Genomic DNA, 20,809 nt, shown 5'->3' with positions numbered 1-20,809 from the left:
ATGTTTGCTGCATGATCTTGCCAAAGCACTTCCTTGTGAACCTTTTTCAGATCAGTCTTAGGAAGGTTAATGCAAACCAGGTCAGAGGGGGCAGCTCAGACGGGGGAGCATGAGACGGTAAATAAATGGCTTTCCCTTTGTGAACAGCGCCTGCTGTCCTCCACCAGTTGTGTTGCTTAGCAACAGCAGAGGCAGACCGTCTTCAACAGCTGTTTGGGATCATTCTGAGCAGCTTTATGACAGAGCAGGAGGTCGGAGCGGCAGCCATTTTATCCCCACTCATCTTACAGCTGCAGGCAGAGAACTGTTCACGTCTGCATTCACACAATGGATTCTCAGACTCTAACCTTTAAATACCTAACACTGTTTGTGTTTATCCCGAATCTGCAGTGAGACATAGTTGACAGAAGATTGTGTTTGGTTAGAAGCTTTTGTCTGATGTTCCTCTCCGTCTCGTGAAATGGAAAACTCAACCCAAGTCACCCAACTGTAGTTTGAGTTTTGTGTGAAATGCTGTAGATGTTGAAGGTGTCATGTGTCAGACCAGGGGCTGAGACTAAAGTCAAAACCTTTTTGGCACAACCAACAGGCTCTGCTGTCATTATGGCATCTGTCTGATTTTACTCAGAAACCCAGCATAACCCTGTCTCTACAGCCAAGTGGTAACTTCAAAAATCCCAGAGACATTGTTTTGGACTGCAAGAAGTATAGTTGATACAAACCTGAGTATCATATCTTTCAAGCAATTCTTCAAACATTAAAATTTGGCATCAGTAATTTAGATAAAGGAAGTAACTTTAAACAATGTCCCCAAAAAAATACATGTATTTTTCCCCCATCTTTCTTTCCATTACCACAATATCAGTGGAGATGGTCAAGGGTGCTCAAAGTACAACCTACTGGCCAAAAGCAGTGGGTAAGATAAATGTTGTACATGTCAATGTTGTTCTAAATGCTGGAGCCATAATCTGGAAGTGGAAAGAACATATATTATTTAGTTTTGCACTTAATGTTTTGATGGTGGCTTGTTGAACCCAACTGGAAATGAATCTGGCCTTTTTGCCTTGTTACGTTCTTTGGGATGAATATTTAAATCAACTTTCTAATGGATTTGTGAAGCGTGTTTAAGAAAACTGTTTTTGCCTTTAATCGGCACTGTAGTTTATAGATTCAGTTCAAACGTACAGTCACTTGTCTGTACGTGATATAGTATCTATCTAGATGAATAGATACTATATAAACATCAACATCTTAAAGCAATATAGAATGGGTGTGTGCAACAGGTTCTTTTATTTCTGTTTTTACCTTTGCTTCAGGAGCAACCTGCGTCCAGCTGATCCTGTGGCTGAAAGCGTTCATCTTCAGTCTTTAGCAAATGACACTCAGGAAGCGGTAAGGAGAGCCAGTGATATGCTAAAGCAGATGGAGTGTCTGAAGACAGAGATAAAGATGCTGCTGACTGTGAGTAGTCAATATAACTCCACTTGCAAGATTGTAGTAGAAACAGGTAGAAAGGTAACAGTGCTACTTTGTCATCTTGTGTTATATGATCTGTAAAATTACTTTGAGAATTAATTAAATGTTTTATTTAGCTGATTTTAGAAGGCTCACTTCAGAGCAGTGATCGTTGAGGGCCAGGGTCCTGTAACTTTTAGATGTTTCTTGTGCGACACGCTTGAATTAAATGGTAAAATGTCTCACTACCATGCAGTCCAGCTCTACAGAGCTCTGCTAATGAGCTAATACTGGAGCCAGGTGTGCTGAAGCAGAGAGGCATCTAAACGTTGCAGGAGACTGGCCCCTTGATAACTGGAGTTTGAGACCACTGGTTCAGGCTAAGAGATATTTTTCCAGTGTTAAGTGTATGAACCACTTTCGTTCATTCAGCAGCAAGAACATTCCCCAGGCTGCCTCCAGACCCAACAAAGCCAACCTGAGCCCAAACGGAGCAGATCCAAGCCAAAGGAAGTCCAGGTTGAGTTCCATGAAAACCAGCTCTACCAGTCAAACTCTGATCAACACCAGACCCAGCCAAGCAGTCTTCAACCAACCAACCCTCAAAACACTCACCCCCCTTTTCAGGCTTCCCTTGTCCCACACAGACAGTCACAGGAGAACACGGCTCCACAACTGCAGTCCCAACGTAATCAGCCCCTTTCTCAGAACCTGATGCCCATTACCACATCGCCCCAAGCTGGGCCCTTATTAACTCACCACAGCCTCGCCCAGGAAGTCCAGGGTCCATCTAGCCAGAGTCTTCAAGCCCATTCCCATCAGTCCCAGTTTTCACTGCTCCAAAGGAGACCTGGTGGCTCCTCTACGCTGGAGGAGGCGGGCCAGGTTCTCCGTCAGGCTCGGAGACGGAAGAAAGTTCTGGAGAACAACCTGGACGCTCTGCTGAAGGCCAAGAACGGAGAAATCCTACACTGCCAACTGGAAGCCTTGGCTGCTAACAGGTGATGAATGTTTACATAGCTAATGCCAATAGTAGCTTGGTGGTAAGTGTGAGCAAACACACATTCCCACTGGTGTAACCTGGAGGAGGGGCTGGTCACTGGTGCCTGTCTTCAGGGGTCAGTGGACCAGTTACTGTCCATGCCAGGGCAACACAGGAGACCAAACAAACAACCCCCATTCTAAGGGCAATTCAGAGAAACTAATTAAGCTAAAGTGTATGTTTTCACACTGCGGGTAAAAACCAAAGTACCTGTAGAGAACCCACACATGCATGGGGAGAACATCCGCTCCCGCTGGATACAAACCCAAGACCTTCTTCACCACGCTGCCTCATCATGATGATGTGTTGAGGTTTGAGTTTGATGTTGTTGACCTGCCAAGAGGAGACTCTACATAGAGCTAGAATGATATACTCAGTAGAAGTGTAAAAGGCAAGATCAGAACGAGTTATTAGCAGGTTATAGGTAGACATATTGAAAATAAAAAACACTTATTTTCCCATTGAAATTGCAGTAAAAAAACAATAGTTCAAAATGTAAAAGTAACCAATTTTTTCCAGCTGTTTTATCAGTTATTTCATGGCCATCACTGTGATCTGTCAGAGACTGAAACCTTTGAAGGATGAACTGAGGAGTAAAGCCACTTTTGTCGCCTGCAGAGACCTAACTGAAGAGGTGCGGATAAAGAAGACAGTGGATGCCTGGATCAACTCTTTAACCAGAGATGTCCAGGTAAACGTTCAGAAATCCAGGATCAGTTCTGATCAGCATAATTTGCATCTATGTTGTGTTTCTTTTTTCTCCTTGGTTTGCAGAGCCTCAAGACTTGCATTTTTTCACATTCTTGCATTGTGCAATCACATGCTCCAGTGCACTGCCTGAGAGTTTGTGACAAAACAACACAAATGATGCGTGCCTGTGACGTGAATAGAAAGCTGCCATTTTTGTTTCAGGGTATTAGATTTACTGAATCCCAATGCATGCCACACTTTCACAAAAGTGTGGCATGCACCTTTTGGAAAGTTAATGTTTTCCTTCTGCTTCACAGTTATGCATTACTTTGTGTTAGTCAAACATTACATCTAGGTCTGTCATGATGACAAATTTTGCTGGGCAATAAATTGTCCCAGATGTTTTTGGGATAAACGACAATATCATTATGTTGAGACCATTTTCAAGTAATATAATGGTAATGACGAAACAATGCAAGAACACATTCTCAAAGATGAATAAACTTTAAATTCTAATAAAACTGTTTACATCGGACCCAGAAGACATTTTAAATATACAGAATAAATAAACAAAACAACAGAAACAGCAAGTAAAATGAATTATGAAGTAAACAAAATTGCCCTTCAAAAAAATTGAAGACTTTTGTTATCTAGTGGAAAGAGAGAGAAGGAAAAAAGGCTAAATCACAAAAATTGTTGATCTTGTTTTAATTTATCATGCAATTAACTAATTTATTGCTTATTGCGACAGGCCTATTAAGATCCTGATGAGGTTTTCTAAGCTGTCTTGTTTCTTCAGACTCAGGGTCATCCTCCCCCTCCTCACGGTGCCATGCCTGCTCTAGATGCCAGTCATTGCAGAGCAACAAATGCAACAAAGCCACAGCAGAGGGCTGCAGGCAGGGGCAAGCCAGTGAGCATGCCCAGAGGAGCGAGTAATCGGCCAGTGATGGGAAGAGGAGGCAGAGGCCAGACTGCTGGACACAGAATGGTCATTCCTGATTCTGCTGGCAGTGCTGCAGGTTCTTTTGGTCAGTGAAGTCCAGGTGATAACTTTATCATTGGTTTGTGTGTGTGATTGCAGGAGGCAGAGCCTGCTGGAGTCTCAGGTAACCTGATGGGCAGCCAGCAAAACGACATGGATGGAGAGCTTTATCTGACTCGTCTGTACGGCAGACTCCCTCACGAAGGTCTCAGGCGAACCCTGAAGAAGAGCCCATACCCTCGTTTTAGCTCTCCTGTGTCTCCTCTGGGCAGGAAACAGCACCCTCGACTGGTGGAAAGCATCAGAGGTCAGGAGATACATCCAGTCACTTATGTTCATCTGTGGAGGCTGTTCCTTTTCTTGATTGGCTTGTGGTCTGTGTCTCCTGTCAGGTATAAGGCTGAAGTCCTGTAAGACTCAGACCAGTTTCGCTCCAGTCCTCAGTTTGTCAGCGGGACAAGCTTCCCAATACTCCCACTTATCCTTACACCACTCTGCTCGACCTGTGGTGAACAGTGCAGAGCGCTCCACTGCTGCCAGGGCAATCCCACTGCGTCAGTAAACCACTGGACATCTACACTCTGAGCACAGATACTATTATTGATGCTGCTGTCAATCCATCCAGCCAGCTGAGTTTTGTATTTACAACCTGTCTTTACTTTAAATTTATGCAATAAACTCATATTTAGTTTTTATCAAAGGATTAACTCTGGCAGAATGGTCATAAAAACTGTGTAGGAACCCCATTTTTTTTTTTTTTTTCAAGTGCAACAACACTTGTGTGACTTTGTGCCTGGCTCTTAAATGTAAGCCACACCAGAATTTTCTTTCAGAAATCTTCTGTCCTCAGTAGCAGTGATGCTAGGGAATTATGCATTGCTGTATACATTGGAGATTGTTTTTGGTCATATTTTTGAAATTGTATTTTTGAGATGGAGAAAATGTGGATCGCGCTCATCTGTTCTCTTCTTTGGCAGGAATTTCTACTGCATTAGTCTCATGGTCTGATAGTGGCTTGGTTGCGACAGACTAGTCTTAAGAACACATAGATGCTACAACACAAGCAGGTACCTCACCAGGTCTGTCCTACTGGGAAGGAAAGACTGGCGGGTGTGTTTTAAAAGATTCCAGTGCACTGAGGTTGAAACCTTTAAGTGGTTAAAATTACTTCTCAAAAGGAATTTATTTTAAGATGAATTGTTATTAGCGTGGTCCTAGCAAGTTCTTTTTTCCCTAGCACTCTGGACCTTTCCGTCATGTCTTATGGTGTGTGGCAAATAGCTTTAAACAAACACAAAAGCTGCCACTGACTCGTCTGTGGCAGCAGACGAGTCAGTCTCATTACACTTACATTTAAGTGTGATGAGTTATACTTTAAATTTATAACTCATTTAAAGTGGAGTTATACTGTTGTTCTGCTGTCTTTGACAGGTTGTAAAATAAATCTAACCTGGAGGCTACCAAGAACACACAACCTAACCCATTACTTACAAATAAAAGATGAATTCACGATCCTCAGGTTGTAGTTGCCGTATGCTCAGTAGTTTCTCTGTTTCTCACATTGTTGTTGCTTCAGTTCATTGGGGTTTGAAGACATTTAATTTGCATGAAAAATGTACTTTGGCTTGAGTTATTTGGGACATCCAGCCAGTTCAACAGGTGTGAAATTTGATATCTCTTTTTTTTTAAATAAAAGAAACATTTATCTTTCACAATAAGCTTCAATGAAAGAAATAATGAAAGTAGTATAGATCTGAAAATGACATCATGCATGTTTGCTTTTGCAGGTCTTCCCAGGTGTGAGCGTGTTCAGGACAGAGCATCAGTACTTCCTGTTCCTCTGTCAGGGAGCAAGGCCAACGTGAACGATGGAGCCAACAACCACCAGGTGAACTGCATCATAATTCTGCTCATACAGCTCAAGTTGTATGCAACATAACATTCATCCAAACACTTCAGTGCAACCTGAATGAAATGTTTGTTGAAGATTCCAAGTCATTTTTCATATTCACAAGTAAAATTTTAAATATAAACTGACTGAATGTTGCCCAAGAGCCGAAATTCTCACTCTGTCGTTATTTCCACTCACTAAATGTCAGTTGTTGTTTTGTTCTTTTGTTAGGTGTGGTTATTACATTTTCAAATAATTCATATAATGGACACAAAATAAAATATTTAAACATAAGAAAACAGAAGAAAACCCATGAAGGTGACAACCAGACACATAGCATGTGTCCAAAATGGACGTCTGTCTGAGAGAATGGAACATCACACAGAGGCAGCAGATACAGTCTGGAGATAAGAAGTAGAAAAAGTCATCTTCTTTTGTAGAGGAAGAGGACAGAGCGTTTTGGAGCAGCTCAGCCTCTCCCCACTTGAATCTGATTGAGAATTTGTGAAGGCAGCTGAAGATTAAGGGATGGGGGATTCTAGCCCACTGTTTTACAGAAATGTTTTAATTCAGCAACATTAGAGGGGCTTTGACTAGGAACATCCTTCTTTAGGTGATATTATGGGATCTGAACTGGATTTAACTCCAGACTTTGGCGAGGTCAAAGTGTTTTTGTGTCTCAGGATGCAGACCAGTCCAGGTCTTCCACATGAAACCCACTCATTCCTCGATGAACAGGAGCAAATGTGGTTTATTGTTTCTGGGCAGTGTTGGAAATTTCTCAAGTTTTTTTTTATTATTTTTTTTTACATAAAGCTTGGAACTCTGAAGGTGTTTTTGAAAATGCTCGATTATTTGTGTTGTTCTGTTTTCAGTGTTTGTTCTGGGTTTATTTATCAGTTGATTCACAACAAATAATTGCTCAATAACTAAATTTGCTTAATCTTGTTTGAGAAATACTTTAACTTCATTATTTTTTCTTATGTTGAAAAAATGCATGTCTGAGTGCTCACTCTGGTGATTTGATGTTGACAGAAGCAGCAGGTGGTTCCAGAAAAGCCTCCATCTTCTCCATCACGCGTCACTGAGATCAAAGCAGCAGAGCCTCTAAAAGATGACAAGGATGAAGAAAACAGCTTCCCTGGAAATAACTTTCTCTCTGTCACTGATGTCCACCAGGTAACCCCTGACATATTTAGTGACTTAGCAGCGCCTCCATTTTTTTTTATTTTGAGTGTCCTGTCAGGCAGTGTGGCACTCAGGATTGTTGTCTGAGTGTTGAGGTGAGGCCCGACAGATTTACCTTCCCAAGAGTGGAGCATAACAGAGACGCCGGCCCCATCCACAGAGGGCCCCCTGGGCTCCACAAGCCCCGATATGAGTTCCTCCACAGAGCCAACCCCAACCAGCACACAAACACTGAACATGAGCTACCAAGCACAGAATCTCCCATCCACAGGGGGGCGCAGGAGAGCTCCAACCCCAAAATGCCAATGAGAGCACACAAAGGGAGATCTACAAAGGCTCAACAACCTGATAAAAAAGGCTGGTTGGTTCTGTTCTGGTTCTGTTCTGAGGGTGACTGTTTTAACTTCTGGAGGTGATGATGCAAAGAAGGATTCTTCATAAGATTAAGAACAACCCTGACCATTCTCTTCACAAGACTGTTTTACAAAACGAGTGTCTTCAGTCAGAGGCTTCTTCGGATTTGCTGTTATACAGACCTTTACGGGAGATCTTTCCTGCCAACCGTCATCACTATCAACTATAACTCCTTGAAAATTTTAAATTAATATGATTTACAGCAACATTTAGTTTCCTGTGGGATCAATAAAGTATTTTTGAATTGAAGTGAATTGGTAGCCACAATCCAAAAATCTGAACAATCCTGGGAGAACCGGAGCGCTGCCCCCGACCCCAACCCCTAACAGCAAACAGAGAACGGTGGTGTGAAAAGGCCCCACGGCCCCAGTCAAATATGACGTTGATGTTATGTAATGTATTAAAAATGTGGGGTGTGGGGCGCTGGCCAACACAGAATAACTTTTCTTTTTTTAATCCTGCTTGAAAAATACTTTAATTGGACTATTTCTAGATAATTTCTTGTGGAAAAAAATGTCTGAGTGCTCACTCTGGTGATTTGATGTTGACAGGAGCAGCAGGTGGTTCCAGAAAAGCCTCCATCTTCTCCATCACGCGTCATTGAGATCAAAGCAGCAGAGCCTCTAAAAGATGACAAGGATGAAGAAAACAGCTTCCCGGGAAATAACTTTCTCTCTGTCACTGATGTCCACCAGGTAAACGCCCTCTCTTCCTGACTTATTTAGTGCATCAGCAGCGCCTCCTGCTGGACACAGATAGATTAGCACACATCAGCATACTGTGTTTACCTTGTTAAAAGATCAGGTCGGCCTGTTTGAGGTGATTTTGTTATGTTTCATAAACTCTTGTGATCATAGTATACACTACTGCAGTGAAACACCAACATCAGTTTGGTGGGAATACATTAATTCACCATGGCAACGGTTTCTTCAGTATTATAAAGGAAGCTCCCAACTACAAAACAAAATGTTCTTCTGACTTACATTTTTTAAATATTTCTGTGCTGACATACATATTATTGGCTTTCTGAGACATTCTGGAAAATCACCGTGGAGAAAGTTTCTTTGCTGATCATCAGGGTGAAGGTTGTAAAACTCTGGATATCTGCTGCCACATCAGAGCAACTTCTGTTCCCTTCAGTCGCAGTGAGAAAGCTTTTCCTCTGCTCTGCCCCGATGACTCTCCAGGAGGAGAACAGTGATGTGGGTGAGGAGGTGGTGGTCCTGGAGGGAGGCCCGCCCCTGGCTCCAGTGCGGTACCACAGCCCGGCCTTCCCGCCTGAAGCCCCCTCCTCTCGCCGTGCTGAGATTGTGACCCCTGTTGCGGGCTGTGGCCGGACGCAGGATATCCTGGAGAACCGGCTGGTGGAGTGGTGAGGGTGGGTCTGGACTTCACTCATGCTACTGTTGCTGTGTCTGACTGTGCTGCTGCTGGTTCTGTTCAGGGTGGAACAGCAGCTGATGTCCAGGATGATAGCTGAAATGTATCGCCCTGCCCCACCTGACCCTGCCCAGAATGACTCCACTGACCAATCAGAGCTTGAGGAGCAGAGTTTCACCTCAGATATTGGTAACACTAAAAGTGTATGTAATAATGTAGTAACATTATTGACCTTCAGAATGTAATAAAACATAATTAAAACCACATTATGTACAAAAAATTCTTGAACGCATTTTGTAATACTTTCTACGGCATTATGTAGTAACACTTTTAGATTTTGCACCGATTATTACATAATAATGTGGCGCATTATGTAATGTTCTGATCCCAGTTACCTGACTGATTCAGACATCTAACTGTGTAATGAACATTTGGGACACATGAGGCACACCTGCTCTAAAGCCAGTCTTCATTAAGGAAGCGCCCCCTGCTGTTCAGCATTCATATTGACTCTGTGTAGCACTAATTGCTGGCAGGGTCATGTCTTTGCCATCATAATGATAAATAGGTTGTTATTCATAGATCACTTTTCGTAGATCATGGTATCCATTTCCTCTTAAGTACTGAATAACCTGTTGATCTGATTAAAGTATTTAAAAAGTACACTGGTATTCTCTGAAAAAACTACCTACACATTTTATAGTAATATGCATAAAATATTATATCATTACGCACTGCAGCAGAAAGTATAACAAAATGCGTTCAAGGATTTTATGACATTTTGCATCAATTATTACATAGTTTTACATTTTGTTTTATTACATTTTGAAGGTTGATGTTATTACATAATGCAGGTTTCATGGGGAGTTTCTGTCCTAACTTGTGATGAACGTCTTGTCTCCACCTGCCGTGTGTTTGCAGTGGAAGCAGCAGGAGGTGGAGGTCTGCAGCTCTTCGTAGACGCCAACGTCTCGGTGGATTCGGCCTTGATCAGGCAGCTGGTGAACGAGGTTCTGACTGAAACCGTGGCCCAGATGCTGGCCCAGACCAGTTCAGTGGCTACGGCTCCAGAACCACGACCGGAAGCACCAGAGTCAGAAGATAAGGAGGTACTAAGAACTCCTCAGCTCCCTGAAATGATGTGAGCTGTTGTTTCACCTCCTTATGTTCCACATTTCTGCACCAGGACAAAGTGGCTCCACTGGTCCCAACACCAGTCCCATCACCTCCACCCAGCAGGCCCCAGCTCAGCAGAGACTCCACCCCAGCAGCCACTCCTCTTCCATCTAAACCATCCAGCCCAGTTCCCCAGGACTCTCCTCAGCCAGTCACAGCTCCAGGTCTACCACCAGCAAACTTTAACAGTAGTACTGATCTTATGCTTTAAGTGTGAAAGGGCCAAAAGTTTGTAGTTGGCAAAAGTTAAGAAGTATAAAAACAGATGCATAAAAGCATTACACTTTTATGTTTGTGATGTTTGGAGAGAAAATGTTTAATTTTTCTAGCATCACAGCCAGATGAATGACTTGGCATGTTGATGACCTGTAATGGTTGTTGTGGAGCCTTGGTGACGACAGCGGGAGAAAGACTCTGTAGAGGACAGCCACCGCTTTTCTAAAGGAAGCTTGGCTACAAATAAATGTATCTCAACCCCTCTTAGTTGATTGTTGGATCTTCTAGATCTTTAGAATTTTTAAAAAAGATTTTTACAGTCTCTTCATCTGGGGGTGACACAGGCTTTTACATTTCATAGGAGTGTGTTTTTAATAAAATCTTCAACTATAATCTGATTTCAGCCCAAATTACATTGATCAAATTTTTAAAACCTGATTCCAGGCCAGTCTGATTATGGTTATTGTACAGTCTAGGTTTATAGTCTTTCTGATCTAAAGGCTTGTGTGGAAGCTGATCACACATTTGGTGTAATTTCTTTTAGATCTCCTTGCTACCCATTCCAGCCTGATCAAACCAGGATGATAGCCTTCTTATCTCTGTATAATCTGATATACATGTAACAGCATTCTGGTCAGGATAATACTTGATTACAATCATGCATTAATGTACTTTCCTCTGCCTGTGACCTCAGAACCTGTAGCTACGCCGGCTGCCACACCAGAACCCCGACTGCCCGACGTAAGCTCCTCTGCTGCTCATCAAGCTCCGCCCCCAGCCTCACAGGGGAACCCACAACTTTCACTGGACGAGCTGGAAGAGCTGGAGTCACAGGAACACCCTCTGTACGTGCACCCCTACACACACACACACACGTCAGGATGGAAGTGTTTGAGATTGCATGGCTCTTCAAACACCATCCTCTCTCCTCCATCAGGCCACTGTCTGTAGCAGAGGAGGAGCCGGCGGTCAGCAGCCCCGCTCCTGTTCAGTCCCAGCCTCCTCGGGCAGAACCCAGTCCTGCTCCTCCTCCCAGTCATCTGGAAACCAGTAGCTCCAGCAGCAGCAGCAGTTCCAGCAGCAGCAGTAGCAGCAGCAGCGCTGTAACTGCAGAGACCGAAGCTGCACTCAAACACATCTCAGAGGGAGAGTTACTCATCAGCGTCAACCAGCTGGCCCCTCTGAAAGGTGCGAGCAGCATCTAGGGATGCACCGACTGCAGTTTTTTGACTGATTACGGATCTTTAAAAAGCCTGGCCTGCTGATTCCCATTTTTTGTCTGAGTGTCACTAAATATAGCAAGAAAGTGGATGAGTTGGCAACAGTGGAGTCATTATTGTTAACTATAGACATGCAGACATGACCTAATAGGTGGGTCCGTCAGTCAAACCTCTATCACAGCAGAGCAGAAAAAGACAGTGGCTGATATTTAGACCTCTGCTGAGGTAGATAAGATTAGGAGAAAAAATCAGCTTCACATGTTACTATCAGCTGGTCTCTGATCTCCCAAAATGTAGGAAATCTGCACAGATAAATCGGTGCAACCCTAGCAGCAACATCACGTTACGTTTTCTGCTACTTACGTCCAGGACCTCACCTCATAAACCAGCTGCGTCTTCCCTTTATGAAAAAAAAGGTTTGCATTTTTTTTCTAGCCATAAATAAGCTTCAGGCTCAGGCTGGATATTTGAGGACTGATGAATAAAAGTTAGAGTTAAAATGCTGAAAGCTGTTGGGACACATTAATTCTGCGTGTCCCAGAATTCATGTGACATTTATGTCCAGGGTGAGAGGATGGACATAAATGCCATTGTTTTTTGTTTGTAAAAAATAAAAAATTTACCAGATCCAGGGATTTTTATTTAGGAAAGAAAAATCACAAACAAATTCTCCTTTTAGATCTGAAGCGTTGCCTAACAAGTAAACTTGTCAGAATGACTTTATCATACTTATAGATAATTGGGAATAAATGTAATGAAATAAACAATAATCATCAATTTATCGATTGATTGTTGTATTTTTTCAGTGACAGATCTTTGTGTCTCAGCAGAGCCCTGCTCCAGATCTTTTTAATTTCCTGAGGAAAAAATTGAAGCAGACTGATATTCCAGCTTCTTTCCTTGCCACAAAAATGCATAGTTATAAAATTGATGATAAATGCAAAAATCATTAGCAAAAATCTGTTCCTTTGTTGAGACAATTGTGTCTAAAATTGAAGTGTTCTGCTCTGCACATCCTGTGCAGTGATGAGCTGCTGCTCTGCTCCTCTACCTGACAGCTTCACGCCGCCACTGATGGTGGAAACATGCTGAGTCATCATGTTGGTCTGACTGCACCAAGTTTCTGTTTCCTTCCAGAATGGTTCCTGTTTGACAAAGATTTTGTTTTGTTCGATTCTTTGTGTTCTGATTGTTTATGCTTTTGCTTTTGGCAGAAGATTTTACTTAAACCTCAGAAACAGAGCGCAGAAAGAGATTAAAGGGAAGTGTGACTAATTTTTTTGTTTTCTTTTTTTAATATTGTTTTTAAATCACAGATTAGAAGGTGGCTCGGTAATATTTTCTATGGTTTTTGTTGTTTGATTCATAAATCCAGTATGGTGAAATGAGTTCTGATCCTTTTCCTGTAGCTGTGGTTCTTTGTTGCTGTAATTTTGATCTGTTTATGTTTCAGAAGAGGAGGAAGTCTGTAGCTTCTCCAGCTCGCTGCATGAGGTGGAAGACATGGTGAGTAGACGATGCCTGGACTGTGGGATCACTTCCTCCTCTGAATTCTCACTGATCAGTCAATCAATCAATCAATCATAGCACCTTTCAGCAACAAGGCAGTTCAAAGCTTTGCATCATAAAAATGCAAAAAGACACACCACACAGTCAGCAACTGAGAAAACCAGTAACAAACATTGCATTTCATTGAGTATCATAATCAAAATCATCAATACACATCAAACAATATGTTGTGCTTTTTACCTCTAGCCGCCATGAGCTGTTGTGGTTTTGGTATCAGCAGTAAGACAATAACATAAAGAGTTTTTTTATAATCTGCACATTTTTTAAATTCAAAATTGCCCCTAAAAGGCTATTGTTTTATGTTTAGAACAACAAAAACTCAACCGATCCGATCAGTCCCATCCTCCAGCCATTAGTAGAACATTATTTAGCAGCAGTAGCTCTCAGCAGTCACTTTCTGCCTGACTTTCTCAGTCTCTTACATTATTGTTGAGGAATTTTGGCCCAGTCTCCTTTCCAACGTTGCTTCAGCTTCTTGAGATTTGCAGACTTGGTTCTGCACAACTCACAAGATTTGATTCTTTCCTTTTTCAATTATTCTCTTGCTTATTTACTGCTGTTTCTGGGTCACTGTTCTGTCCATGGCTCACTTTGGTTCCATCTTTACATTTGACCCTAGAGTTCATAGTCAGGTCAATAATGTCTCCAATGTGCCTGTTTGTGCTGATATGCATCAAACATCATAATATCCACCATTTGTTGTGAGCGTTAGCATCTCCATCTCTACAAACATAAATCATGTATGGACAGAGAGGATTGTAAAAAAACAGGAAGATAGAGAACATCACCCAGTTCTAAATCCCTTCCACTGAGAGAATAGACTTTAAAATATTGTTGTTAGTTTATAAATCACTGAACAGTTTAGCACCATAATACATTAAAGATCTGATGCTGTTGCATCAGCCTTCCAGACATGTCTGGTATTCTGGTTCTGCTCTGCATCCAGAACCAAACATGGAGAAGCAGCATTCAGCTTCTATGCACCACAAATCTGGAACAAACTTCAAGAAAACTGCAAAACAGCCAAAACACTGAGTTCTTTGAAATCCAGACTAAAAACCCACCTTAGAGTTTAGAGTTGCTTTTGAAACATGATAATTGAACATTGACCAAAATATTTGACATGTATTGATGATTTTGATGATGGCACTTAACAAAATGGAAAGTTTGTTCCGGTTTTCTCATTTGAACTGACTGATCTTATTTAAAGTCTTTTACTTTTCCTAAGCTGTTTGGATCAAAGTCATTAAGAGCCTGTTTGTTTTGTCCCTCTGTGTCCGTCCTGCAGGCCTTTGACTCGTCCACTGTAGAACCGGTTGGAGGTCGTAGCATTCTGCTGAGTCTGTTGACCAAGATGGATCAGGGAGTCACTCACAGAGGACAGAGGCCACAGCCTGAGGTTTGCTGACCAGTTGCACTTTAAAACCAGGGTCAAGCATATTTGAAAACATGAGCTTACAGACTAACAGTCTGTTTAAAGAAATCTTGAGGATTTCATTGTTAGCCCTAAAAATCAAATTCAACCCTAGTGGCAAACCTAATGGAACTCCTGAAGTTTTTCATGTACCATCGCAAAGATTATTACTTTTACTTTCAGTTGATGGACAGCTCAGTATTTCAGTGATTATGCTACATTTTATTACTGAGAACAGGAGGTAAGTGAAGGGTGTTAAACATTCACGCTCTGTAACCTTTGACCTGTGGTGTTTTAGGGCTCCTGGGGGAGGGAGGAGATGGAGGACGAGGTGAGTGTGGGGGAGGTGAGAGACTGCGGGCCGGCAAAACCTCAGAACCAGACCAGAGACCCGACGGGACTGGATCAGAGCTCCGCCTGCGGACAGATCAGCCAGCCTGCAGGTCAGAACGTCTGTACAGTATGTCTGGGCTGGTGAGGTCGTAGTTGTGACAAAATGCATAATGTTATTTTGCTGAGTGGGATCATAGAGCTCCTTATGAGTGAGACTGTTACCTTCAGCCTGGAGAAACAGGAAGGACTTGTGTTTTGTCGTCTAACTTTTACAAAGTAGAAAAAGCATTAGACAACAATCTGGGTTTTTAAAACACTGGTAGAATTCTAGTAATATGAAGAAATAATTAAAAACAAAGAAAAGATCTTTTACATTTTTCTGTAAATTAAAAAAAAAGCAACGTCTAACAAGGTATAAATTAGGACACCCTAAAATGTTGTCCTAGTTTAAATTAATGAGATTTGATGGACAGAGATGGTGAGGTGCTGATTACTGGGAAATAGACTGGTAGCAGTCCGCTCTACTGGCACTACATCCAATGAAACACCTGAGCCAGAGTTTAGCATCCTTTCAATCCATATGTAACTTTATTAATATCCACTTTGAAGAGATTTCTTTGCTATACGGTTGGTGCTCAACACACGATTCGTCTGTAGCCTGAAACAGAGTTCTGAGCTTTAATGTTACATGAAGTAAAGGTTAGAAGCTAACACTAATTACTGTACTGTGTTACAGTTCTAATGTTGTGTAGGGGGAAAGTGTAACATTAGCGTTTATCTATTTCTGAAAACTTTGCATATCAGCATTTTCTGCAAACTAGCTGTGTGGAAAACACATTTTTATTGTTTTTCTGCTTCATTTTCAGTCTCTGGTTTCCATGGAAGCATGTCTGATCTCACACCTACCAGCTCAGCGCTTCTGCCATTTTCTACCAGCATTATTCTTTAGGCAGTCAGACAGCTTGATGTGTTTGTGTGTGTGTGTGTGTGTGTGTGTGTGGGGGGGTGTGTGTGGGTGGGTGCGTGTGTGTGTGTGTGTGTGTGTGTATGTGTTTCTTTGCAGATTTTTTTATAGGTTACTGTATCCCTGTATGTTTGTATTTTATGATGATAATCACAGAGTCCTGTTGCATAGCAACAGTTTCTGCTGGACTAAATACTAAAACCTATAAGAACCAGGTAAAAGACAGATCGTTTTTCCTTTGGCTTTTTAACATGTTCTTCATAAAATTGAGTCCAACTACTGCAGGGCTTTACTGTTGCTATGTTGCCATGGAGACTCTGAGAGTAAGCAGAAGAAGACTCAAACAAATGAATGAATAGATTTTTCCTTTATTGAGCTGCTGTCTGTGAACTCCGCAGTGTCGTCTCTCCAGCGTTTGGTCCAGCTCTGCCATCAGGTGTCGTTTTTTAAAGACGTGGATGTTACCTGTGCAGATGTGTGTGTTTCTGCCTCTGTGGCTGTGCAGGCCGGCGCTGAAGCACACTGAGCCCTGTGTTCCAGAGGCCTTAGCTTTACTCTCTGCACACTCTATCCTTTCACTGCCCAACTCGGTTTCCGTTCTGCTTATGGAGCCTGTGAAAGGCCCGTCTTCATTTCCCCGGTTCCCGCTGCTGCTGCCAGCCCAGAACACGCGTTCCCTCCCCCCACACACTCAGAGCCCACCCAGCTCGGCCTTCAGAGTTCTGATCCCGTACAGCAGTTTGTTAATAGCTTCCTGGTAAAGTCTTCTCCAAAATTCCCTAGCAGGATTGTTTTAATTCAGCAAGCATGGACTTTCTATGCTTGCTGATGGGGATGATCGGCCTGTTTGAAGTCCTTTCACAGATTTGAGTCCATACTTTAAAGCTGCAGTATGTAACTTTTATATATGTAAAACATACTTAAGTTTACTTGTATAGCACATTTCAGCAACAAGGCATTTAAAAAAACCATCATAAACATGTCATACAATCAACAGTTGAGAAAAGCTGTAACAGACATTACATTTTGTCAAGTGCCATCATTGAAATCATCAGTACACATCAAATGTGTTGGTTAATATTCCATTTATTATGGTTGAAAAGCAGCTCTAACCAGGAGGGGTTTTAGCCTGGTCTTAAAGGCACTCAGTGTTTCAGCTATTTTTCAGTTTTCTGGAAATTTGTTCAGCTTCTTTTCCATGTTTGGTTCTACTTCTGGATGGAGACCAGAACCAGAAGACCTGAGAGGTTCTGGAAGGTTGATACAACAACAGCAGATCTTTAAGCCGTTCAGTGATTTATAAACTAACACCAGTATTTTAAAGTCTATTCTCTCAGTGAAGGACTTTAGTACTAATATGCTCGATCTTCCTGGTTTCAGTCAGAACACCAGCAGCAGCTTTCTGGATCAGCTGCAGCTGGAAGATTGATCTGTTAGGTTAATGTGTGAAGACACTGTTGCAGTAATCGATACGACTAAAGATAAACACGTGGATGAGTTTCTCTGGATCTTGCTGAGACATTAGTCCTTTAATTCTATCCTATAAAAATGTTCTTCAGTTGACAGAAGGCCGACTTTGTAACTGTCTTCATGTGACTCTGAAGGTTCAGGTCAGAGTTCATCACTACAACCAGATTTCAGACCTGATCACTAGTTTCTAGATGTAATAACCGAAGCTGTGACTCTAGATCAGTCCAAAGATATTAACTTCAGTTTGTTTCTGTTCAGCTGGAGAAAGTTTTGGCACATTCATACATTTATCTGTTCTAAGCATCTGTTCAGTGCTTAGGTTGGTTCAGAGTCACCTGGTGACATTGGAATGTGGAGCTGTATGTCATCTGCATGGTTACATATAGATATTAAATAAGAGGAGTCCCAGGATTGGCCCTTGTACCCCATATATGACCTCTGTCTGCGTCACTGAGAAGTTTCGTATTGAAACAAAGAAATCCCTGTTCTTTATGCAAGACTCATAACCAACTGAGTACTGGACCGGAGAGTCCGACCCAACTCTCCAGTCATTCCAGTAATATGTCGTGGTCAACATTGTTAAATGCTGCGCTGAGGTCCAACAGAACCAGCACTGTGGTTCTTCCACAGTCTGTATTTATGTGGATGTCATTGAACAGTTTGACGAGGGCTCTGTGGTGAGCACGGAAACCGGACCGAAAGACGTCAAAGCGGTTGGTCATCGTTAAAAAACTATGTAACTGTTGAAACAAGATGGCAGCAGTAGCACTGGGAGGAGGTGTAAGCGCTCCATCTTTTCACAGATTTTCTGTCTCATTACACAGTCTGGAGATGGGGATGTTTTAACAAATATGTAAAAAATAAAAATGGATAAACAGTTTAAAAAAGCTTTTTTAAAACACCCTGTTTAGTTTCTTTGGGTCATTCAGCGGTGGACCTGCTGCTGCTTACGCTTAAAGACCTAACCTCTGGTCAGACATTTATCTTCAGACTTTCTAAAGAGCAGAATTTACGGCTCCATCAATTATTATTATTATTATTAGTAGTAGTATTATTCTAAAATACCTGGCCATTGCCTTCTCAATCATTTCCGCTTGATTCTCATGTCTCCTCAGTGCTCCGTCTAGGATTTCTCCCATTGAGCTGAATTTCTCTGATTATGTTGATTTTCTACTATGGTCTGCCTGTAATTTGGCAATGGCAGCGGATGAAGAGAACGACACCATTCAGTCCATGTTGGCCATGCTTCCACAGTATTGATGACTTAAAGTCAGGTCATTGCCGGCAGAAAAGACATTGGGCTCGAGACTTTCTGTCTTTGCAGTGTGGGGTGGTTGTTTCACACTGCAGACAGTGTTTACTGTTTGTGTTTAAAATGTTAGCGAATTTGGCCAGTCACTAACATTTCCAATCGATTCAAACTTCAACAGAGGCTTCCAGGAAGCCCAGACGCTTTGCAGGAAGTTAGAGAGTAGAACAAGGGGTTGCTTGTTGCCAGGATACTGTTTTATATCAGATGTAACAAAACAAGCACCTTCCAAACAGTTCCACATCCCCAGTCTCTCTTTCATGTTGACTCCTGATAAACTCTGACCTTAACTGAGGCAGTATGGTCATTAACAGTCACCAAAGACTAGATTATTTTTAACCCAGAAGTTACAATCTGTTGATTTTAAGTGCATGTAAAATATCTTCTAGTGTAAAGCACTAAAACAGGAAATCAAATAGCAGTTCTAATGTGTAAAATAAATTAAGTGGTGAGTAAATAACACAAGAAATGTTAGAGACCTACATTGTTCTATTTAGTTTAAATGTTTCTAAAAGACTTGAAGAAAAACTGCAGATTAGCCCTAAAATGCTTAATGGAACCAACTTTTATTTGCACTTATACAATACAAAAATAAATATGTGTTTAGTGTCAAAACATAAAAATGTTAAGATATCCATAAGCCATTATGTTAATTACTTAACAAAATGGCTTTAAGACAAGTGGGTTTGTCTAGACTCTAGAACAACCCTGACCTTCCAGTCAAATTGCTCATTTTATAAGATAATTATTTTTTTCTTAGATGTTGGACATCTGGACAAACAAAATCCACAGGGAGGAGACAGGAAGACAGGTGTTCATCTGGCCACCTGTAGAGCCCAGGATAGAAACGAGGAGACCGGCGGGTCAGTGGATGTGGACACAGACTCCTCCACCAGCGACGTCTTCTGATCAGATACTCATGATTTCCTTCTCTTAACTCCGTGGAATCATTCCCTGCAGCCTTTAACTTTTGTAAATTTGAGTGATTGACTGTTTGATTGTTTTAAATGTTGTGGTGTTCTTTCAGATTAAAAGTTACATATTTGACTTTTAATACACATTTTGTTGTCTTTCACTTATTTTAAAAAGTAGTCAGGAAGTAAGAATCGGATTTAGTTTACAGTAACTTCTGCATTTGGGCTGGAAGTGAATGGATTGTCCCAGAGAGAAGATCTCAGCTTTATACACAGCTTGTGTCAAAGGAGTCATTTTAAAAGCTGATGCATGTTGACAAAATGTGTCGCCAACATGATGATGATGATGATGATTTTTCATGGCTACACAAAATCCTTAAAGGAGAAAAAAAAACATACAACAGAACCATGTTCACAATAAACAGACTAGCGTTTGATCAGGAAGCTGATGAGCAGGAAGTGGATGGTGTTGGGCGTTATGTGACACAGAGAGACCTCATCCTGATTAGGCCAAGGAGAAAACCTTTAATCCAAGAAAACACAGGAAGAGAAGAGCTATTGATCAGACAGTTGATTGGTTCCCTGAGGTCCTGTGTGCCTGTGCAGAGATCGATGTTCTCACAAACCAGGATTAAACATAATGAAGCAGAGCAAGATGAACTTGATCTCAGGCCTACAGAGCTCTGCACATGTTCAGCAAAACAAAGAGGAAGCTCACGTACGCCAGTCGGAGAGCAAACAAGTCTTAGAAGCTAGAAGTTCAAGTTATACTCTGAGATCCCTGAAGCTGTAGGAAGTCCAGGCTTTCTGTCACAGCTCACTAACAGCTACTTAACTTCACTTAGCTGCAGATCAACGTCTGAGTTGCTTTTCCCACCAAATGTTGTGGTAGGAAAATAATTACTGCACCGTTGCTATTTCAAAAGAAGGAAAACTATTTTGAACTATTCCACATTTAGGTTACAGCACATTATACTTTGCTTGTTAAAGTGAGACTTCGTTTAAATGTAGCTCTTTTAGACTTAATGCGCACTTTAATGATGTCAGTCACTGTGTCCCCTTTCATTGTTGGGAGCCATGGGTTGGTGTTGGAGACCTGTTCTGAATTTCTTCTGCTCAACTATCCAAACTTTATCATTTCCTCCTGTACTTGTAGTACACCACTATTAATTATCCATG

At 41.7% G+C, this 20,809-nt stretch overlaps 1 protein-coding gene across 5 annotated transcripts in view; it reads left to right on the top strand.

The window, feature by feature from the left end:
* kiaa0586 (KIAA0586 ortholog) overlaps positions 1-19,774 on the top strand; it is a 36,721-nt gene extending 16,947 nt beyond the window's left edge. For 2 of the 5 annotated variants that reach the window (XM_032547957.1, XM_032547960.1), the window contains exons 8-26: positions 1,317-1,461; positions 1,888-2,456; positions 3,116-3,188; positions 3,987-4,178; positions 4,272-4,479; positions 4,565-4,726; positions 5,960-6,060; positions 7,099-7,242; positions 8,217-8,360; positions 8,853-9,037; positions 9,110-9,234; positions 9,967-10,154; positions 10,232-10,385; positions 11,132-11,282; positions 11,375-11,625; positions 13,111-13,163; positions 14,515-14,625; positions 14,939-15,083; positions 19,477-19,774. In XM_032547957.1, coding sequence (XP_032403848.1) covers positions 1,317-1,461; positions 1,888-2,456; positions 3,116-3,188; positions 3,987-4,178; positions 4,272-4,479; positions 4,565-4,726; positions 5,960-6,060; positions 7,099-7,242; positions 8,217-8,360; positions 8,853-9,037; positions 9,110-9,234; positions 9,967-10,154; positions 10,232-10,385; positions 11,132-11,282; positions 11,375-11,625; positions 13,111-13,163; positions 14,515-14,625; positions 14,939-15,083; positions 19,477-19,625 — 3,250 coding nt within the window. In that variant the 3' untranslated portion in view covers positions 19,626-19,774. The remainder of the gene's footprint in view (positions 1-1,316; positions 1,462-1,887; positions 2,457-3,115; positions 3,189-3,986; positions 4,179-4,271; positions 4,480-4,564; positions 4,727-5,959; positions 6,061-7,098; positions 7,243-8,216; positions 8,361-8,852; positions 9,038-9,109; positions 9,235-9,966; positions 10,155-10,231; positions 10,386-11,131; positions 11,283-11,374; positions 11,626-13,110; positions 13,164-14,514; positions 14,626-14,938; positions 15,084-19,476) is intronic. The other 3 variants (XM_032547959.1, XM_032547958.1, XM_032547961.1) reach the window with 3 other exon arrangements.
* Positions 19,775-20,809: the final 1,035 nt, after the last annotated feature.

The sequence above is a fragment of the Xiphophorus hellerii genome, chromosome 19 (assembly GCF_003331165.1).
Source record: "Xiphophorus hellerii strain 12219 chromosome 19, Xiphophorus_hellerii-4.1, whole genome shotgun sequence".
NCBI lineage: Eukaryota > Metazoa > Chordata > Actinopteri > Cyprinodontiformes > Poeciliidae > Xiphophorus > Xiphophorus hellerii.
Note: the sequence above shows the minus strand (reverse complement) of the source record. Positions and strands in the feature narration are given on the sequence as shown.